The 17,186-nt window shown below is 51.4% G+C and overlaps 1 protein-coding gene across 1 annotated transcript; it reads right to left on the bottom strand.

The window, feature by feature from the left end:
* Positions 1-6,451: 6,451 nt before the first annotated feature.
* Positions 6,452-13,482, bottom strand: RTBDN (retbindin). The gene is made up of 6 exons (XM_061150176.1): positions 13,409-13,482; positions 9,034-9,208; positions 8,436-8,502; positions 8,211-8,321; positions 7,584-7,680; positions 6,452-6,822 (listed from the first exon to the last, which is right to left on the bottom strand). Exons 2-6 carry the CDS (start codon positions 9,200-9,202, stop codon positions 6,595-6,597), a joined length of 672 nt encoding a protein of 223 aa, XP_061006159.1. The 5' UTR covers positions 9,203-9,208; positions 13,409-13,482; the 3' UTR covers positions 6,452-6,594.
* Between the last annotated feature and the right edge of the window lie 3,704 nt (positions 13,483-17,186).

Raw genomic sequence — 17,186 nt, 5'->3', positions numbered from 1 at the left:
AGTCTGTTGCCAGGGGAATGGGATATCTGGGGTAAAGGATTAAATACTGATGCCTGGGGGTAGGGAGAGACTCTGTATCTGCCCATTCTCCCAACTCTTGATCCCCAGACACACACCTTGACTTGAACAGTAGGATTTTATTTCACCCTTTTTTTTTTTTTTTTTTTCTTTTTTAATGTCACCTTTTTGGTTTTTTTTTTGGCTGCATGGCTTGTGGGATCTCCGTTCCCTGACCGGGGGTTGAACCCAGGCCACAGCAGTGAAGGCACCGAGTCCCAGCCACTAGACTACCAGGGAACTCCTGAAGAATGAGGTTTTAGCGGAAAAGGAGAGAGAATATTGGGCGCTGCCAGTTCTGTGTTGTGGCGTGTGGGATCTGACAGTACATGGACTTCTCTAGTTGTGGTGCATAGGCTTAGTTACCCCATGGCCTGTGGAATCTTAGTTCCCCCTGGCCAGGGACCTGAGACCCCACAAACTGTGACCAGGCATGGAACTCACATCCCCTGCATTGGAAGGTGGATTCTTTTTTTCTTTTTAAACAGGACAAATCCACACTTTTATTTATTTTCAAGAAGTTTAAATCCTCGAAGGGAACAGCATCACACAGATTCTGTGTCCAATGGCCTTAGCAGGAAGGTTACTTCGGAATTTGGCACGAACTATGCCACTGTTTCCATGAGCTCGAGTTATCTTTCCCCAGATTACTCTGGTTTTGTTAGGTTTTCCACCAGGAGTTACTGTGTTCTTTGCTTTGTACACATAAGCACATCTCTTGCCTAGATAGAATTCAGTTTCATCTCGAGCATATACACTGGAAGGTGGATTCTTAACCACTAGACCTCCAGGGAAGTCCCAGCATGTGGGATCTTTAGTCCCAGCATGAGAGCTCTTGATGGTGACATGTGGGGTCTAGTTCTCTGACCAGGGATCATACCTGTCCCTCCTGCATTGGGAGTGTGGAGTCTTAGCCAATGGACCACCAGCCAAGTCCCAGCTCTTCACTTTAGTAAATGCTCTGATGGCAAAAAAAAACAAACCAGGGCATTGTGGGAGTATTATTTATGGAGTGTGTATTATTAGTCAGCCAAGGCTGCCATAGGAAAGTATCTTACACTGGGACACTTAACCAACAGAAATTAATTTTCTCACAGTTCTGGAGGCAGAGTCCAGGATGAAAGTGTCGGCAGGGTTGATTTCTTCTGAGATCTCTCTCCTGGACTTGTAGACGGCCATCGTCCCTCTCATCACCTCCGTCTGTGTGTGTCCTAATCTCTACTTACAAGGACTCCAGTCCCATGAGATCAGGGCCCACTCATAGGACTTCATTTTACCTTAACTATCTCTTTTTTAATAAGAGAAGATTTATTTGTTGATTTATTTTATTTTTGGCTGTGCTGCGTCTGCTGCTGCACAGAGAAGCTACTCTATTTTCAGTCCGCAGAGCGTGGGCTCTGGGATGCGCCGGCTTCAGCAGTTGTGGCTCGAGGGTTCTGGAGCACTGGCTCGGTAGTTGTATTGCAGGGGCTTAGTTGCCTCATGGTGTGTGGGATCTTCCCAAAGCAGGGATTGAACCTGTGTCCCCTGCATTGGCAGGCGGATTCTTAACCACTGGACCACCAGGGAAGTCCTTTAACTGCCTCTTTTAAGGTTTATCTATAAATATAGTTACATTCCGAAGTACCAAGTCTTAGGGCTCCAACATGACTTTGGGCAGTGGGTGGGCGCAATTCAGCTCTTGAGAGAACACGCCTGCACTCTGTGAGTCCTGTGCTGGACGTGGGGAAGCCGGGGCTGACCAGTCACGGTCACAAGCCTCCACTGAGGACCTGAGAGCTCCTGGCCTGGAGCCTGAAGACCTGACTGGCCGAGATCTGAAATGTGAGAGGGGTGAAACGAAAACAGGAGGGTAAAAGCGGTTCTGGGCCACTCTGGTGGCGCAGGTGGTAAAGAATCCACCCGCAATGCAGGAGACCTGGGTTCGATCCCTGGGTCGGGAAGATCCCCTGGAGAAGGGAGTGGCCACCCACTCCAGTCTTCTTGCCTGGAGAATCCCATGAACAGAGGAGCCTGGCGGGCTACAGTCCATGGGGTCGCAGAGTCGGACCCGATTGCGCGACTTAAGTACACATGCATGCAACGGTTCTTCTAGGCAATGGGGATAGCAAGTGCAGAGACCCCAAGATTGAGAGGGCCTGGCTGCAAGAAGGCCCCAGAGTAGAGGTGATGAGGGCAGACCTTGGGAAGAGCTGTGACCACCCTGTTTTTCTGCCTAAAGACATCTATTTACTCCTCTGCCAGTGGCTATCACTGTAGTTGCAAAGTATAAAACCTGACTCCATTTGCTTTTGTTTGTTTTTTGTGTTTTTTTTTTTTTTTTTTAATTCACCTGCAAGGCTTGTGGGATCTTAGTTCCCTGACCAAGGATCAAACCCACACCCTCTGCAATGGACGTGCAGGATCTTAACCACTGGACCACCAGGGAAGTCCCAATGTGATTCCATTTGTAATTCTGCCCTTTTCTATGCCTTAAATGTTGAGTATCTCAGACTTGCCTCTTTCCCTCTCAGAATTATTAGAAGTACAGTTCATCTTGAAATCATTGGACCTCTGACTACTGATGGAATTTGGCTTGATAAGAAGGAGAAACTGTTAGCCTTTTTCCTCCCAGCTGGTGACAAGCAGAAACTAGGGGGTGCTGTAAAGCTGTAACTCACAAATATTTCTTTTTTTTTTTATACTTTATATCTTTTTTTTAATGTAGATCATTTTTAAAGTCTTTATTGAATTTGTTATAATATTATTTTCATTTTATGTTTTGGTTTTTGGCCATGAGGCATGTGGGATCCTAGCTCCTGGACCAGGGATCGAACCCACACCCTCTGCATTGGAAGGTGAAGTCCCAACCACTGGACCACCAGGGAAGTCCCAACTCACAAATATTTCTTCCAACAAAAATCTAGTGGGACTTCCCTGGTGATCCAGGGGATAAGACTTCACACTCCCAATGCAGGGAGCTTGGATTTGATCCCTGGTCGGGGGAACTAAGATTGCACATGCCACAACTAAGACCCTTGCATCACAACTACTGAGTCCGTGAGCTCCAGAGCCCATGCACCATAACTTGGGATGCCTGCATCCCACAAGGAAGGCCACCAGCATCAAGTTCACCAGGCAGTTATAAATGTGGAGTCCAGCTGTTTGGAACTAAGGCAACCTTCCTAAGCCTGTGATAGAGAACCAGGAGAATCACAAAGAAGATGGAATTGGGTGGAAAATCAAGAATAAATATGTGAGTGAAAAAAAAAGAAATGTGAAGTTCAGGGTTCCACATCAGACCTGCCTAGGATCCCCAAGGTTTTATTTAAACTGAAGTTGACAATGACGTTTGCTTCTTGAAAGTTTCAGATGATCACTCCCACACTCCTCAGTACAGCCTTGTGGGTTATTCCTCTGATTCCCTCTCATTCATCCCCTTCTACCCATTTTTCATTTCCTGTCCCGAGGTCCTCCAGTCTCACCCTCCCCCTGGCTTGCTTGCTGGTGGCCTACAAGAGTGTCAGTCGAATGGATCATCCCCCTGCGCCCCCCCTCCACTTAAACCTTCTGTGGCTCTCACACCCCTCATTAACTGGTCCAAGGGCCTTTGCCTAGCATTCAGAGCCTTCCATGTTCTGACCCCAACTTCCATGCTCTGTTCCAGGCTTTCTGAGCAGCTGGGAGTTCCCAGAACCTGAAACCCTCAGGCCTCCTTGAAATGCACTTCCCCATGGCCTGGCTGGCGCTCCTTCAAAGGCTTACCTCACTCCTCTTCCTTAAATGCCTGTTTCTGTCACAATAGCAGTGCATATAAAACATTAGCAACAACGGTGATTATGGATGATGTCTACATCTATTGAGTGTTAATTACATGCCTGGCATTTTCTAAGCATTTTATTTGACATCCCTACCATTAGGAGGTGGAGCGTAGAATAAGAGCTGTCTGTAATGACTCAGTGAATAGAAAGCAGAGGTGACACTGTGTGACCTTTTTTTTTTTTTTTTTTAGCCACACTGCATGGCTTCTGGGATCTTAGTTCCCTGACCAGGGGTCGAACCCAGGCCCTGGCAGTAAAAGTGCCGAGTCCTAACCACTGGACAGCCAGGGAATTCCAACACTGACTTATATGACTTGCTAATCAAAAGTGAGACAACTTCCACATTCCACATGACTCTCTTGGGACACATACCTGTAGAACCCAATGCCTTGTTATGAGGAAGCCCAAGCCACTGGGATGAATCGTGTGTAGTTATTCTGGCTAACAGCCCCAGCTGAGGTTCAAGGCAAGGGCCAGTACTACCCACCAGATACATGAATGTGATTCCAGTCCTATCCACGATCTGAAGTGGCATGAGAGAACTTGAATGAGAGAGCCACCCAGCTGAGCCCAGGGAAAGTCCAGAACCATGAAAGATAATAATGGTTGTTTTACACCATTAAGTTTGGAGTTATCTGTTACACAGTATTGCATAACCATAACAACTTGTATTAACTCATTCAGTTCTCCCAATAACCCTATTAGGGGAACAATTATGATCCCCATTTTACAGATGAAGAAACTGAGGCCCATAAATGCTGGGCAATATGCCCAAAGTTACAGAATGAGTAAATGGTAGAACTGAGGTTTGAACCCAGCTGGCTATACTACAGAGTCAAGGTCATAGCCACTGTTCTCTGTGGTCAATATACCATGACTCCCTGACAAGCACTCCTTCCACTTCTGGTTCCAGCCCTTAAATTTCTTTCAGGAGGAGGCAACCGCTCCCCCATACATCAGTTCACATGGCTCAGATGGAACGCATCTCACCATGGACTTTAGGTACAAACAAAACCTAGGTCAGAGAGCACAGCATCTCTCCTGACAATTATTGACTTTAGTGATAGGCTTATGAGGAGAGTGGATCAATGAGAGCCAGCCCCAGAAACTGTTGGTTTTACAGAGAAGTAGGCCCATTTTTTTTTTCACTAAAATCATGGAGTTGCTGGTCCGTCTTTGCTAATGTGAGGAGATCCTGACTCAGAGTACAGCCAAGAGAAAGCAAAACAGATTCCTAACATCATTTAAGAACCCAGATACAGCCGGCTATTCCTGAAACTTATCACTGTCTTGGTGAAAGGCTTTGACTTTTGTTTTGTTTTTGGCCATGCCTCAGGATCTTAGTTCCCCAACCCGATCAGACCTGTGCCTTCTGCAGTGGAAGTGCAGAGGCTCAACCACTGGATAGCCAGGGAAGTCCCTAAAGGCACTTTGAACTGAGTTTGTCTCTGGCATCTGAAAGATGCTAGTCTGCTACTTTCTCAGTAGGACACTTTACTTCTTATGCTATTTCATCTTCCTTGAGGGCAAGGAATGGGCCTGATATATCTTAGCACAGTGCCTGGATACACGAGGCATCCACCAATCTTGTGCTATTGAACGGAAGTAAAAGAGATATCCTAAAGGGATATCAATCCTAAAGGAAATCAACCCTGAATATTCATTGGAAGAACTGAAACTGAAGCTCCAATACTTTGTCCACCTGATGCAAAGACTCAGTGGAGAAGACCCTGATGCTGGGAAAGACTGAAGACAAAAGGAGAAGGGGGTGGCAGAGGATGAAATGGTTACATAGCATCACTGACTCCATGGACATGAATCTGAGCAAACTCTGGGAGATAGAACCATGGAGCCTGGCATACCACAGTCCACGGGGTCGAAAAGCGTCAGATGCGACTGAACAGGATCCTGGTGACTGAACAACAAAAGGGATATTGCCCCTCTTTTCCAGGTGAGGAAACTATCTCTCCTGTGGATAAGGAGGAGGATTAAAGACTAATGCTTACAACCCAGTCCTTTGCTTTAGGTCCAGGAATTTCATTTGTTTTGGCTGAACCTCAAAGAGTGCAGGATCTTAGTTCCCAGACCAGGGGGTGGACCCCCTGCAATGGAAGCTCAGAGTCTTAACCACTGGACCACCAGAGAAGTCCCCAGGAATGGCATTTGGGAGAAATGGAGGAAGGAAAGAAGACACCTCTGGGGCTTCTTAATCGGAGGTGAATGCCTTAAAGGGTGTCGGGAGGTATGTACAAATCAAGAAGCTTGGTGGTACTGGTGGCACCCTGTGGGCGAGCACACCTCTCCTTGTCAGTCCTTCTTCTGGACCCCTTCCCCATTTCTGGCATCCGAATATTCCAAGTTGTGAGATGCTCCAGAGTATAGACCAGCCCTCATTTACATGCTCGCACGAATCAGTCGCTCTAACTTTAGGACCTGAGGGTTCACAAGACGCTTTCTGGCAACTATACTTTCCACCCGTTTCCCCCAAGAAGCAGTCACATCACGTGCTCTAACGGGAAAGTTTATTTAGGGGGTAGAGGGAAAAAAGTGAACTATTAATACACTTGGGTTATTTCTCAAATAATCTGGGGAGGGGCGAGTCTTTGGGGACCTTGGGAGGAAGGATGGGACTCTGGAAACTAGAAGGCAGTGAGGGACACTGGCTGTCTTGAGGGGCAGGGGCGGGGTCGGGGGTGGGGGAGAGGAAGCGTATCTTCCACTTAGGGCCGGGCGCCCCCTAGGGGCCGCTGCCACTTCCACTGCCACTCCCACTGCTCGCGGAGTCCAGGATCCCGGTGCGAGAGCGGCGGGAGCGCCTGAAAATGGTTCCCCGGGCCCTTCGTGCATGTCTGGGACGCGGCAACATCGAGACGGAAATGTTGAGGCAGTGACCAGAGCCGGGATCCGCCACTGGTAGCGCGTCGCCCAGAAGCGAGCGGCAAAGCTCCGCTCCGTCTGCAAAAGTCTGGGGCGAAGGAGTGGACTCAGGACCCGAGTGGGTGGAATCCAGAGACCCAGGGGGCTGTGGCGAGATCTTAGGGTAGGCTATTCCCACTTCTGGGTCCTCCCGGGAGTCTGGGGGGCAGGACCGTAGTGGGGGTGAGGCCATGGGGAGGGCGAGCCCTTACGGGGGGCCTCAGGGGGCTCCAGCGCGGGGGAGAACCAGATTAAGACTGAGGCCTTGGGGAAGGAGACTCCGGTTTCTGGGCCTTTCCCTGGACTGTGGATGGGCCTAGAGCAGAGACCATCCTGTGTGTGTGTGTGTGTGTGTGTGTGTGTGTGTGTGTGTGTGTGTGTGTGTGTGTGTGTGTTAGTCGCTCAGTTGTGTCCGACTCTTCGTGACCCCTCGGACTGTGATCCGCCAGGCTCCTCTATCTCATGGAATTCTCCAGGCAAGAATACTAGAGTGGGTTGCCGTTCCCTTCTTCAGGGGAACTTGGCAACCCAGGGATCGAACCCAGGTATCCTATATTGACAGGCAGATTCTTTACCATCTGAGCCACAAGATAAGCAGAGGTCAGGGAGAGGGCAAATCTGGACTCAGTGGCCCTTAGGGATGCTACAGATATATCCTACTATGGAGACTGGGCTGTGGGAGGGGAAAGGTGGGAGTGGGGGGTTTCGGTGTCCCATGCCAGTCCAGACTCCGGGACCTAGACGTGTTAACTCAGGACACCGTAAGGGTAGGTGTCAGTCTCTTCCCTGGTTCCTCTGCCGCATGCTCACCTGCCCATAAGTAGTGCAGCCAGGCTCGCAGCCCCTCTTTTCTAGGAGTGGGAGCCAAGTCGGGCTGCAGGTGATATCACTTTCGCAAGTGGCAAACCTGGGAATGGTGTGTGGAGAGAAGAAGGTGGAGAAAGGCTCCACGGCAACGTCTTTGTGGGATTCCTGCTCTCCAAGGCTTTGCCCCATTTTTCTCTCACCAGATCCAGGCCCTGCCTCTTAGAACCACGCTCCTACAGAAACCATTCCCTAGATTTCAACCTGCCCCATATTCTCTACATTTACCCAGGACCCTGTCACTTGAGAACTCATTCTTGCCGACCTCAGACTATCTGTTCCAGGCCAGTCCCACCCTTTTAGCTCCTCTTCTCAATCAAGAGACCCTTCCCTTAAAAAAAAAAGCCTGCTCCATGGGAGGCTACTCCTCCGTACTGCCAATCACAGAAGCCAGGGTTTCCACAAGCTCTGCCCCTTTCTTCCTAGCCTCTAAACACAAGGCCTCATCCCTTAGACTTGGAGGCGTTGGACTCAGGCCACGCCCCTTCAGGTGCCCGGAGGATCAAGGGGCAGATCCCTAGTTTGGCCCCGCCCAAAATATAGGCCACGCCCCTCAGACACCGCCTCTCCTACCAGGCATTGCAGAGCTCGGAGCAGAGCGGCTGCGTCTGGCGTACCCCCAAAAGCAGCAGGTGGAAGCGATTGCGAAGGGCAGCTTGGAGGTGTACCAGGAAGGATTCGCACCTGGACATCGAGAGAGACAGGACGGATAGGTCAGGATGCGCAGGGACTTTGGCCTCCTAGTTGGGGCAACTGGAGCAAAGAACACAGAGAAACCCCCGAGGTGGGTGTACTCACCTGGGGCTCAGCTCCTCACAGCGCACTGGGACGAGCCCAGGGTCCGATGCCTCTGGTGGGTTCATCTCTGAGGGAAAAGAGGGCCACAGAGAAAGGGACGCCAGTGAGTTCCAATCTTGTGTCCTCAGGTAGAGCTGAGTTACCAAGACTTGGGGTCCCTCTGAACTGGGAGACCCTAATTATGTAAGTCCTCCCAAACACAAAAATTAAAGACACTTCGCTTGGGATGTAAATGCAGCTTCAATTAGTAATAATCACAAATCAAAATAAGCTTGTCATTTAGTACATTTTTGGCAGCGATGTAAGTTCTCATATGGTTACATATGCTCCTTTACAACATCCCTATGAGGTAGATCTGTTATTTCTCCTCCTTACTTAATGGTCCACATGAGGCTCAGAAAGGTTGAGTGACTTGCCCATGGTCACACAGCTATGAAGTTGGAATTTGAACCTAGGCAATTTGTGCTCTTTAATCACCACTAGACCCAGGTGCCTCCTTCAGTCACCCTAAATCCCTCTGGTAAGGAAATTCTAGCATTTTTGTGGTAGAGTTGAGGTTTCTGGATGTTAGAGTTTAGGCATAATCTGGAATGCTTACCTTCCAGGTGCAGCTGGTCTGTGCCCAGATTGGTCGCCAGCCTATGGTGTCTCTTTGATCTAGCTGGGAGTGGGTGGCTCCCTCCACAAGCCCCCAGCAGTATCCATGCCAGGGTCAGTTGCAGGGCCCAGGCCAAGGCCCTGGGTCGAGTGTGACCCCTGCAGGCCATGTCCACCTGAGATGAGAGGTAGCTGGGATGCAGGGTGAGGTTCATTTGTCCCTTTCTGGTAGCTCAGGGTGGCACTGTCCTGATGCCCAGCCAGGAGACAGTGCCAGGCAGAGCAAAGAATGGGCAGCTGATGAGGAAGCAATAGCCAAACACTCTCAAGTTCCCAGGGGCCACCAAGGCCTGCCTCTGACCCAGGAGCCCCCCATCGGACTCATGTCCCCTCCATCCCTTCAGGTGCAGATCTCACTCCTGTTTGACCACAGTTCCCTATCTCCCTCCCCCGAAACAATCTCCCACTCTACAGGACCCCAGGCAACTCCCTGCATCCTCTAAGAGGACCTCCCCAGATTTTCCAGTGCCCTCTTCTGTCCAGTAATTCCATCCTCTTCTCTGCCCAGTTTCCTCCCTCCCTCCTTCTTGATCCCTGCTGGCCCCTTTCATGGTCACCTTCTCTCTCTCGGCCCACAATCGGCTTAGGAACTGCCACCCAGGGCTAGACCTTTGGAGCCAACCTTGACTGTGGCAGGACTCTGGTTCTGCCCCTGTGAGCCAAAGTCCGCAGGGCAGGGGAGACTGGGGGTCTGTGAAGACAAGGCAATTCTTTCCCCCTCTCTTCTTCCTCTGGCCACTTCTGGCCACCTCTCACCTGTTAGTCGAACTGGAGTTTAGGCCGCTGCTGAGACACCTCAGGGTCAAATCCAGGAAACAGCGACAGCTGAAAGGGGCGTGGTTTGATGCAGGGGAGTGGCTTTCCCTCACCCCTCCCTCTGCTCCAGGTGACCAAAGACCAGAGGATCTGGGGCTGGTGTGTATATACCCTTGTGTTTGTTTTTATGTAGAGCTTGTGGCTTAAACTCTGTATATGTGTGAAGAGTGTGTGTGTGTTGGATGAGGGTATGTTTGTGTGTCTGTGTATATACTGAAAGTTTATATGTGTTTGTTGTGTGAGAGTATGTTTATGCGACTCGCTTGGGTTTGTGTGCATGTGTGTGTGTGTGTGTTCAAAATCTGGGTAAGGAGATCTGTAAATGTTCCAAGCCTAGTGTGTCCAATTGAGTAAGAGTCAGATAATAAATGCTGGGGAGAGGGATGTAGGATGAGGGTAAGTATCCTGCAGAAATACTGAGAATAAGTCAGTGGATAAAAGTTGTTGACTATGAATGTTGACAATGAGTGAATAAGGAGGTATCATGTGTGGAGAGGGTGTGTGTCTCCCTCTAAAATGTGTGTGTGCACACCCCCTTTGAAGTTTCTGTGAATTTTTGTCCCCTGCAAACATTCCCTCAATTCATTCAACAAACATTTATTGAGCACTTATGGTATGCCAGCTTCTGGGGATGCAATGTTTTGACTAAGACATGAAAATCTCAATCCTCATAGAGCTGACAGTTTAGTGGCAATGTCCAATAAGAAAAACAGCCCTCCAAAATATCTAAACTAAATAAACTAAAACTAAAAGAAAGAAAGAAAAACAGCCTTCCAGTGAGTGCATGAGTGTGTGTATGTGTGTCCATGTTTTGTGCTGGGAGGATAACGTGTCTGTATTTTGCACACTGTATTTTGTGTGCACCTGAGCTTCCCTTGGTTTGAGTTATGGTTGTGTGTATGCCTGCATATGCTTGTGTTTGTATGTGTTGTGTGTGCCTGCATTGCTGAGTGTGGGTATGTCTGCGTTTTCTGAGTACGTGTTTGAGTACGTGTATGTTTGCAGAAAGTCAGTTTGTGTGTATATGTGTTTCTGTGTTTGCCCCGTATATGTTTGTATCTGTGTGTGTTTTCAGAATGTATGTTTTGTAGAGTGTTTCCAGAATGTGTTAATAGGTGTATGCGAGTCTGTTTGTTGCACACGTGTTGGTTTGTTCATGTTCATATGTAAGTTTGCAGAGTGTGTGTGTGCCGGTGCTCGTAGAGTGTGCATGTGTTTTTGCGAGCAATCACTACTACCACAATCTCTCTCCCTCTCGTCTCGGACTAGTGCAGAGTTTTTGTCTGTCTCTTTTATGGATGTACTCCCAAAATCCAAACCACTTCTTTGCACACAGCAGGTGCTCAATACCTGTTGAGTAAATGAATCAAGAGGCACTGTCTCCTGGCCCCTGCATGGGTACATGCTGTTGGCTTCAGCAACCAATATCCAGTGAACCTCTTCCTCACCCACTCCATCTTGGGGTAGTTCAGGGCGTTCGTGGGTCATATCTGTCCATTTTCTAGGCTGCGCCTCCCGATAACCCTTCCTTTCCCCTGACCTTCGCCCCCAACCCTGCGCTCATAATTTCAGCACGACGGACAGGAGTGCTCCAGATCAGCACCACGGAGAGTTCCCTAGGCTTCAGGCTGAATCCGGGCAAGAGAAATGTCCCGACCTTGGAGAAAGAAGTGCGAGGAACAAACTCGGCGAGATGGCAACACAAACACGCCAACAGAGAGAGAAACAGATCAAGACAACTCAGGCAAAGGCGCAGAGATGAGTAGAAAAGCGCCTGGGGAACACCAAGAAGCAGACTTCGAAGTGGCTCCCTTTGACTGTCAGAGGTCGTTCCGGCCCAGTGACCGCGCCCTCCAGGGCCTTCGAGAAAGTTATGAGCTGAGACCCTTGGGAAGCCGCCACCCCTCCATGCCCTCCAATGTCAACGTTGGGGTGGGGGCTTCCACTCCAACTCTGGGAAGCATTGTTGGTTTGGCCTCAGCTGTAGGAACACTGCGGGGGAGTGGTGAAAATCGCTCCCGCTGCCCCCCTCCCCAACTACCAGCTAATCGTTCCTATAAATACAGCCCAGCCTAGCCTGGCTTCTTAATCCTGACGATGAGGGAGGGGGTCGCTGGGGGAGGGGGCGGCAGGGTTCCCCGAGGAATCTCTGCTTGGGAAGAGGGTTCGTATATGCCTGTACGTGTTTTTCTGAGGGGTCATCTCCTATGAGGACGGGTCTCCTCAGTGCAGATACACTCTGTAAGAGACTATCTCCTTGGGATATGAAGTCTCGTGGATGGGGGCAATATCCCATAGAGACTATGGCTTTTATGGGTCTTTCATTGAAGGTACTCTCACCAGGCTCCCCAAGTGAATCCCCAGCGCGGATCCTTCTCTACAGAAATGTCTCTTCTTTGGAGGCTGGGCTTTTGAAAGGAAGTGTCACCTCTCAGAGACCATCTCTTTCAGAAATGATTGTCAGGGTGAAAGGAGTTCCTGACTGGAGAGGACCTCCCTGCGGGGACTACCTCCCCGTGGGAATGTGTTTCTCTGAGGGGATCACTGCGGGGAGGGAGTTGTCTGCATAGGGAATGTATCTTAGTAAGCTTGTCTCCCTTGGGGTGTTTCTTGCGTTGGGAGCCTACCCACGAGCATGTCTCTCCCCTGGCACGTCTTTCCTTACGGGGGTCTCACGGTAGCTTGACTTCACTGGGGGCATCTGGAGGCTCCTCCCCCACGCTTTCCCCCTTTCTCCCAGAGCGGGCAGCCTCGGCCAAGGCCGGGCTCGGGCGCCCAGACGCAGTGACGGTGCCGGGTCCGCCCCACTTTGCTCCGCCCCCGCCACCTCCCTCCGGTTCCCCCCCCCCCCCCCCCGCGCCCCAGCCGCCGCCGCCGCGGTCCCCGCGGCTTCTCACTCCCTCCCGCCTCCCTCCTCCCGCCGCTGCCGCCGCCTCCCACCTCCCTCCCGGGGACGAAGCCGCTGCCGCCGCCGCCATGGACGATTCTGGCCTGATTCGTCGCCGGAGGCTGCAGGTATGCGGCGGCCCCGGGTGGATGGGAAGGGGTCGGCGCCCTGGGGCGGAGCCCGGCAGGAGGCGGGAGAACTTAACGCCGGGGAGGGCGCAGGCACCCCCCCCCCCCCCACGGCCTCGGGAAGCTACCCGGGGGGAACGCGGTGGCCGCGCGTCCCGCCGCGCTGGGGACCCCGCCCCTCAGGCTCTGCCCGGGGACCCAGGGATCTAACGGAGGGACATGCAGCCTAGCGCTCCCCCTCGAGGATAGCCCAGGGGCGCCCGACCCTTCAGAGGAGATAGGGGGCTGGGATCGAGCTCTTTGCCCTGGTGCTCGGCCAGGCTGGGGGTGAGGGGGTGCAGGGCAAAGTTATTGCCCCAGGGCTCGCGCCCCCCGGGGCTGCAGGTGCCGCAGCCGCGGTAAACATGTTTGTGTTGCAGCCTCGCCCCTCATTACCCCAGGAGTCCCTCTCTGAGTCATGGGGACCCCCTACGACCTCCACGCACCTGCTTGGCCACCGAGATTCTTCCTACTGCCCTAATTGGACAGGGATCTAGACAGTCTTCCTCCTCACCCTTCATTCCACCCCTCTTCACTACAACACTACCCTACCCCCGCCCCCACTCCGCGATCCTCAAGTCCAGCCCAGCTTGTGGGTGGGCGGGAGCGATTTTTAGCTCCTTGCAGCCTTAGAAGATGTTGGTCTCCAGGCTGCGCAGGCGCAGGAGATGTGGGTCCACTGCACGGAGTGGGATACTGAGGTTTGCTGTGGAGTGTGGGGTGGGGATTCTGAAGTTGAGAAGGATTCTATTTGGTCCGCAGCATGTACTTTTAAGGGTTAATATGGGGGTTCAGTGTTGCCTCCAAACTAACTCCAGAGCAAAAATTGATCAAAACTTCAGCCTGGCATCTGGTTCTTCTGAGCCTCCTCGACGCAGAGCCCCGAGCTAGGTAATCTGGAGGAGTTTATGTAAAGCCTAGAATGGGCCCAGTCTCAAGCTACATCCCTAGCCTGGAGCTTGGGATGAGGAGAGGATTCAAACCCTCACCCAGGGCCCTCTTCCATTTTTGGAAGGGGCCATTTCAGAGGGCAAGGACTTCTCAGGCGTCTGGATGATGCTGGAACCAGCCCTGAGTTTTAACCACAGCCCAGATGGACTCTTCAGGTCTTCCTCTGATTCCCTTCTTATCCCTGAGCTGGGTTAGGAGAATGGGTTCTGATAAAAGGAAGGGAGATGCCGCGAAGACCGAATAAGTACTGAAGCAGCCAGATAGGGTCCGCGCCGTCGGGTCCTGGAATAAAGGGGGAAAGGGGAGGAGCCTTCCTAGGGTGTCCCGCCCTCTGGGTCGGCGCCGACTCCCATTGGCTCGGTGCCACGCGGGATTTCGGTCTCCCTGTAAGACCACGCCCCTTTCCCGGTATCCTCCCATTCACCCTCCTATCCTTCCCCAAGCTTGTCTTGGCCAAGCTACTCCGCCGAGATCCTGCCCAAACCTCCTCCCTTCTGGCACGGTTAACCACTTTGCAGCCTGACTACACTCTCACACACTGGTGCAACCCCTTAGCAGCTGTCCTACAACCGTAGAGCGCCTGTTTCCCGCGTGTGAATTCGGATCGTACATCAATCTAAGTTCAAATGCCCTGTCCGCAGGGCCCTCCTTTAATCTCAAGGAGACGCAGAATCCTCTGGGCAGAGCAGTTCTGTAACTGGCGATGGAAGTGGCCTCTGTTTACAGTGACACCAAGGTCTAAATCCTCTACCTCTCCACCTTGTCCCTTTCCTCGACGCTAAAATGTTTAGGGATGCTTAGCAGATGGGGCTAGAGTCGAAGGTTTTCTAGGTAGCACTCAGAGCACCTAGAGCCCTGGGGCTCAGCCTCGTAGACCACAGTGTCTCTGAGTTTTGAGTACCGGACTCCATGGCCAGAAAATCCAGATCTTGGTTTTGACTGGGCCATTGCAGTCGCCCGACAAGGCTGGTACAAGGGGCGGCTCATTCAAGCTGATCCTACAAAGACAGAAGGAAAATCTGGTAGAGATTTTTGGTCACCCCTGGCTCGGGATGGCAGAGCTACCAATCTGGACAGTGTGCCCTTTGACCCCAACCATCCGTCTGTCCTCTGTACTTGGGACTGTGATGTCTCCCTGGCTCATCTTCTGCCATGCAGCATATACATCCACAATGTTCTTATGATCTAATATTTACTGAGCAATTACTATGTGTGCTAGGCAGCATACTAAGGTGCTAGGCACCTGCATAATCTGCAGAATCCTCTAGAAGGCATGAACTATTGGAAGGTCATTTGCCAAGGTTTTAAGTGGTAAATCTGGGATTCGAACCCAGGACTTTCTGCTATCAGAGATCCTAGAAAGATCCTAGAACATTCCTCAATTCTCCCTCGTTGGTGGGCTTCAGTCATGTCTGACTCTTTGTGACCCTATGGACTATAGCCCTCCAGGCTTCTCTGTCCATGGGATTCTCCAGGCAGGAATACTGGAGTGGGTTGCTGTGCCCTTCTCCAGGGGATCTTCCCGACCCAGGGATCGAAACAAGGTCTCCCACACTGTAAGCAGATTCTTTACTGTCTGTGCCACCAGGGAGATCCCTGGCTGGAGTCCCCACTAAAGAGGTTTTGAAACCCTCATCTGAATCTTTCTACTTGCAGCCCTACCCAGTCCCTTTTATTCACCTTAGCCTGTGGACACAGAACTGGCTGGAAGATGATGTTGCTTCTCCCTTCTGTTCTTCAGTGCTCTCAAAAAAGTGTCCAGATCTCTAATTTCTGGTCCCAGTGGTGGCTTGCTGTGTGCTTGACAAACAGAATGCAAATGTCTTCTAATGTGGACAGAGCTAAAACCTACTCATGGTTATCATGTTTATCACTGCCATTACTGAAAAAGACTACCCAGCCATCACCTGATTCCCCCCTCCCTGTTTTATTTTTGCCCATGCCACATGGCATGTGGGATCTTACTTCCCGGACCAGGGATTAAACCCGCATCCCCTGCAGTGGAAGCCTGGAGCCTTAACTGCCTGACCACCAGGGAAGTCCCCTGATTTCCATTTTGGATCTCAGTTTTGAGCCCTGCTAACAACCCCCACCCCAACTCTGTGAATCTGGTTGAGAGTGGGGTAGAGCTACTGAGGTGTGGAGGGGTCATTCATTCATTCATCCAGTCATTCAACCTTTCCTGCTTGAGCATGCCAAGTTTATTTCTGCCTCCAGGCCTTTGCAACTGCCTCTACTTGGAATGCTCTCTCCACAGATCCTCCCATGACTGACTTATTTTTCAGCAACCCACTTAAAAGTCACCTCTACAGAGCAGCCCTCTAGCCCTCGTGTTCCCCTCCTAGCCATTTCCCATCACGTCACCTTGCTTAACTAAAAAAATAAAAATAAAAATTATTTTATTTGGCTACACCGGGTCTTAGTTGTGGAACATGGGATCTAGTTCTCTCTGGCCAGGGATCGAATCCGGGCTCCCTGCGTTGGGAGGGTGGAATCTTAGCCACTGGAACACCAGGGAAATTCCACCTTGCTTAATTTTATTCATAACATTTATTTCAGTCTAAAATTATTTCATTCACTTCTACATTAATGTTTGCTTCTATCCTTTAAATACTGGTCCCAAAAGGGCAGAATATTTTATTTGTCTCATGTACTGCTGTGTCCCCAGTGCCTAGCACCGGGGTCTGCCATATAGCACGTGCTCAAGAAATGTTTTTCAGATTACAGCTCTTGTTTCATTTGCACAAACATGCATTGAGATGTCAACTCAGGAGTCCTCTATGGGGCTCCTGTGCTGGTCTCTCGGGGTCAGGAGAGGAATCACCCTGGCACTCTTTGCCCAGGACTCCATCCCTCAACCCTAGGCTGAAGGTGCTGGTGACGATGCTGATGAAGGACCTGTCCTACCCGACTTCTATCCCTCCAAAGGGCTGACAGGGCTTTTGGGCAGTGGCTGTCGGTCCTCGCTGACCTCTATCCTTTTGCCCCTTTGCCTTCCAGAAAGATTTGCCCCTGCCCCGGAAAAGCAGCAGGTGAGCCCTGGGAGAGAGATGCGCGGGGCTGACGGCCCTTTCTCCAGCTCGGGTTGGGGCGCCAGGCGCGCGCGGGCGGGGCCAGGCACGCTGGTGCCCAGCAGCGCCCCCTCCTGGCGGGTGGCAGCCGCAGGCCTTTCCCCTCCCCCGCCCTCCCCTGCCCGCTGCGGCTCCAGCCTCCGCCCCGCGCGCTCGCTCCCCGCGCCGCCGCTGCCGCTGCCGCACCTGCCACCATGTCGCC

This window comes from Dama dama, chromosome 9 (assembly GCF_033118175.1).
Source record: "Dama dama isolate Ldn47 chromosome 9, ASM3311817v1, whole genome shotgun sequence".
In the NCBI taxonomy this organism is placed as follows: Eukaryota; Metazoa; Chordata; class Mammalia; order Artiodactyla; family Cervidae; genus Dama; species Dama dama.
Note: the sequence above shows the minus strand (reverse complement) of the source record. Positions and strands in the feature narration are given on the sequence as shown.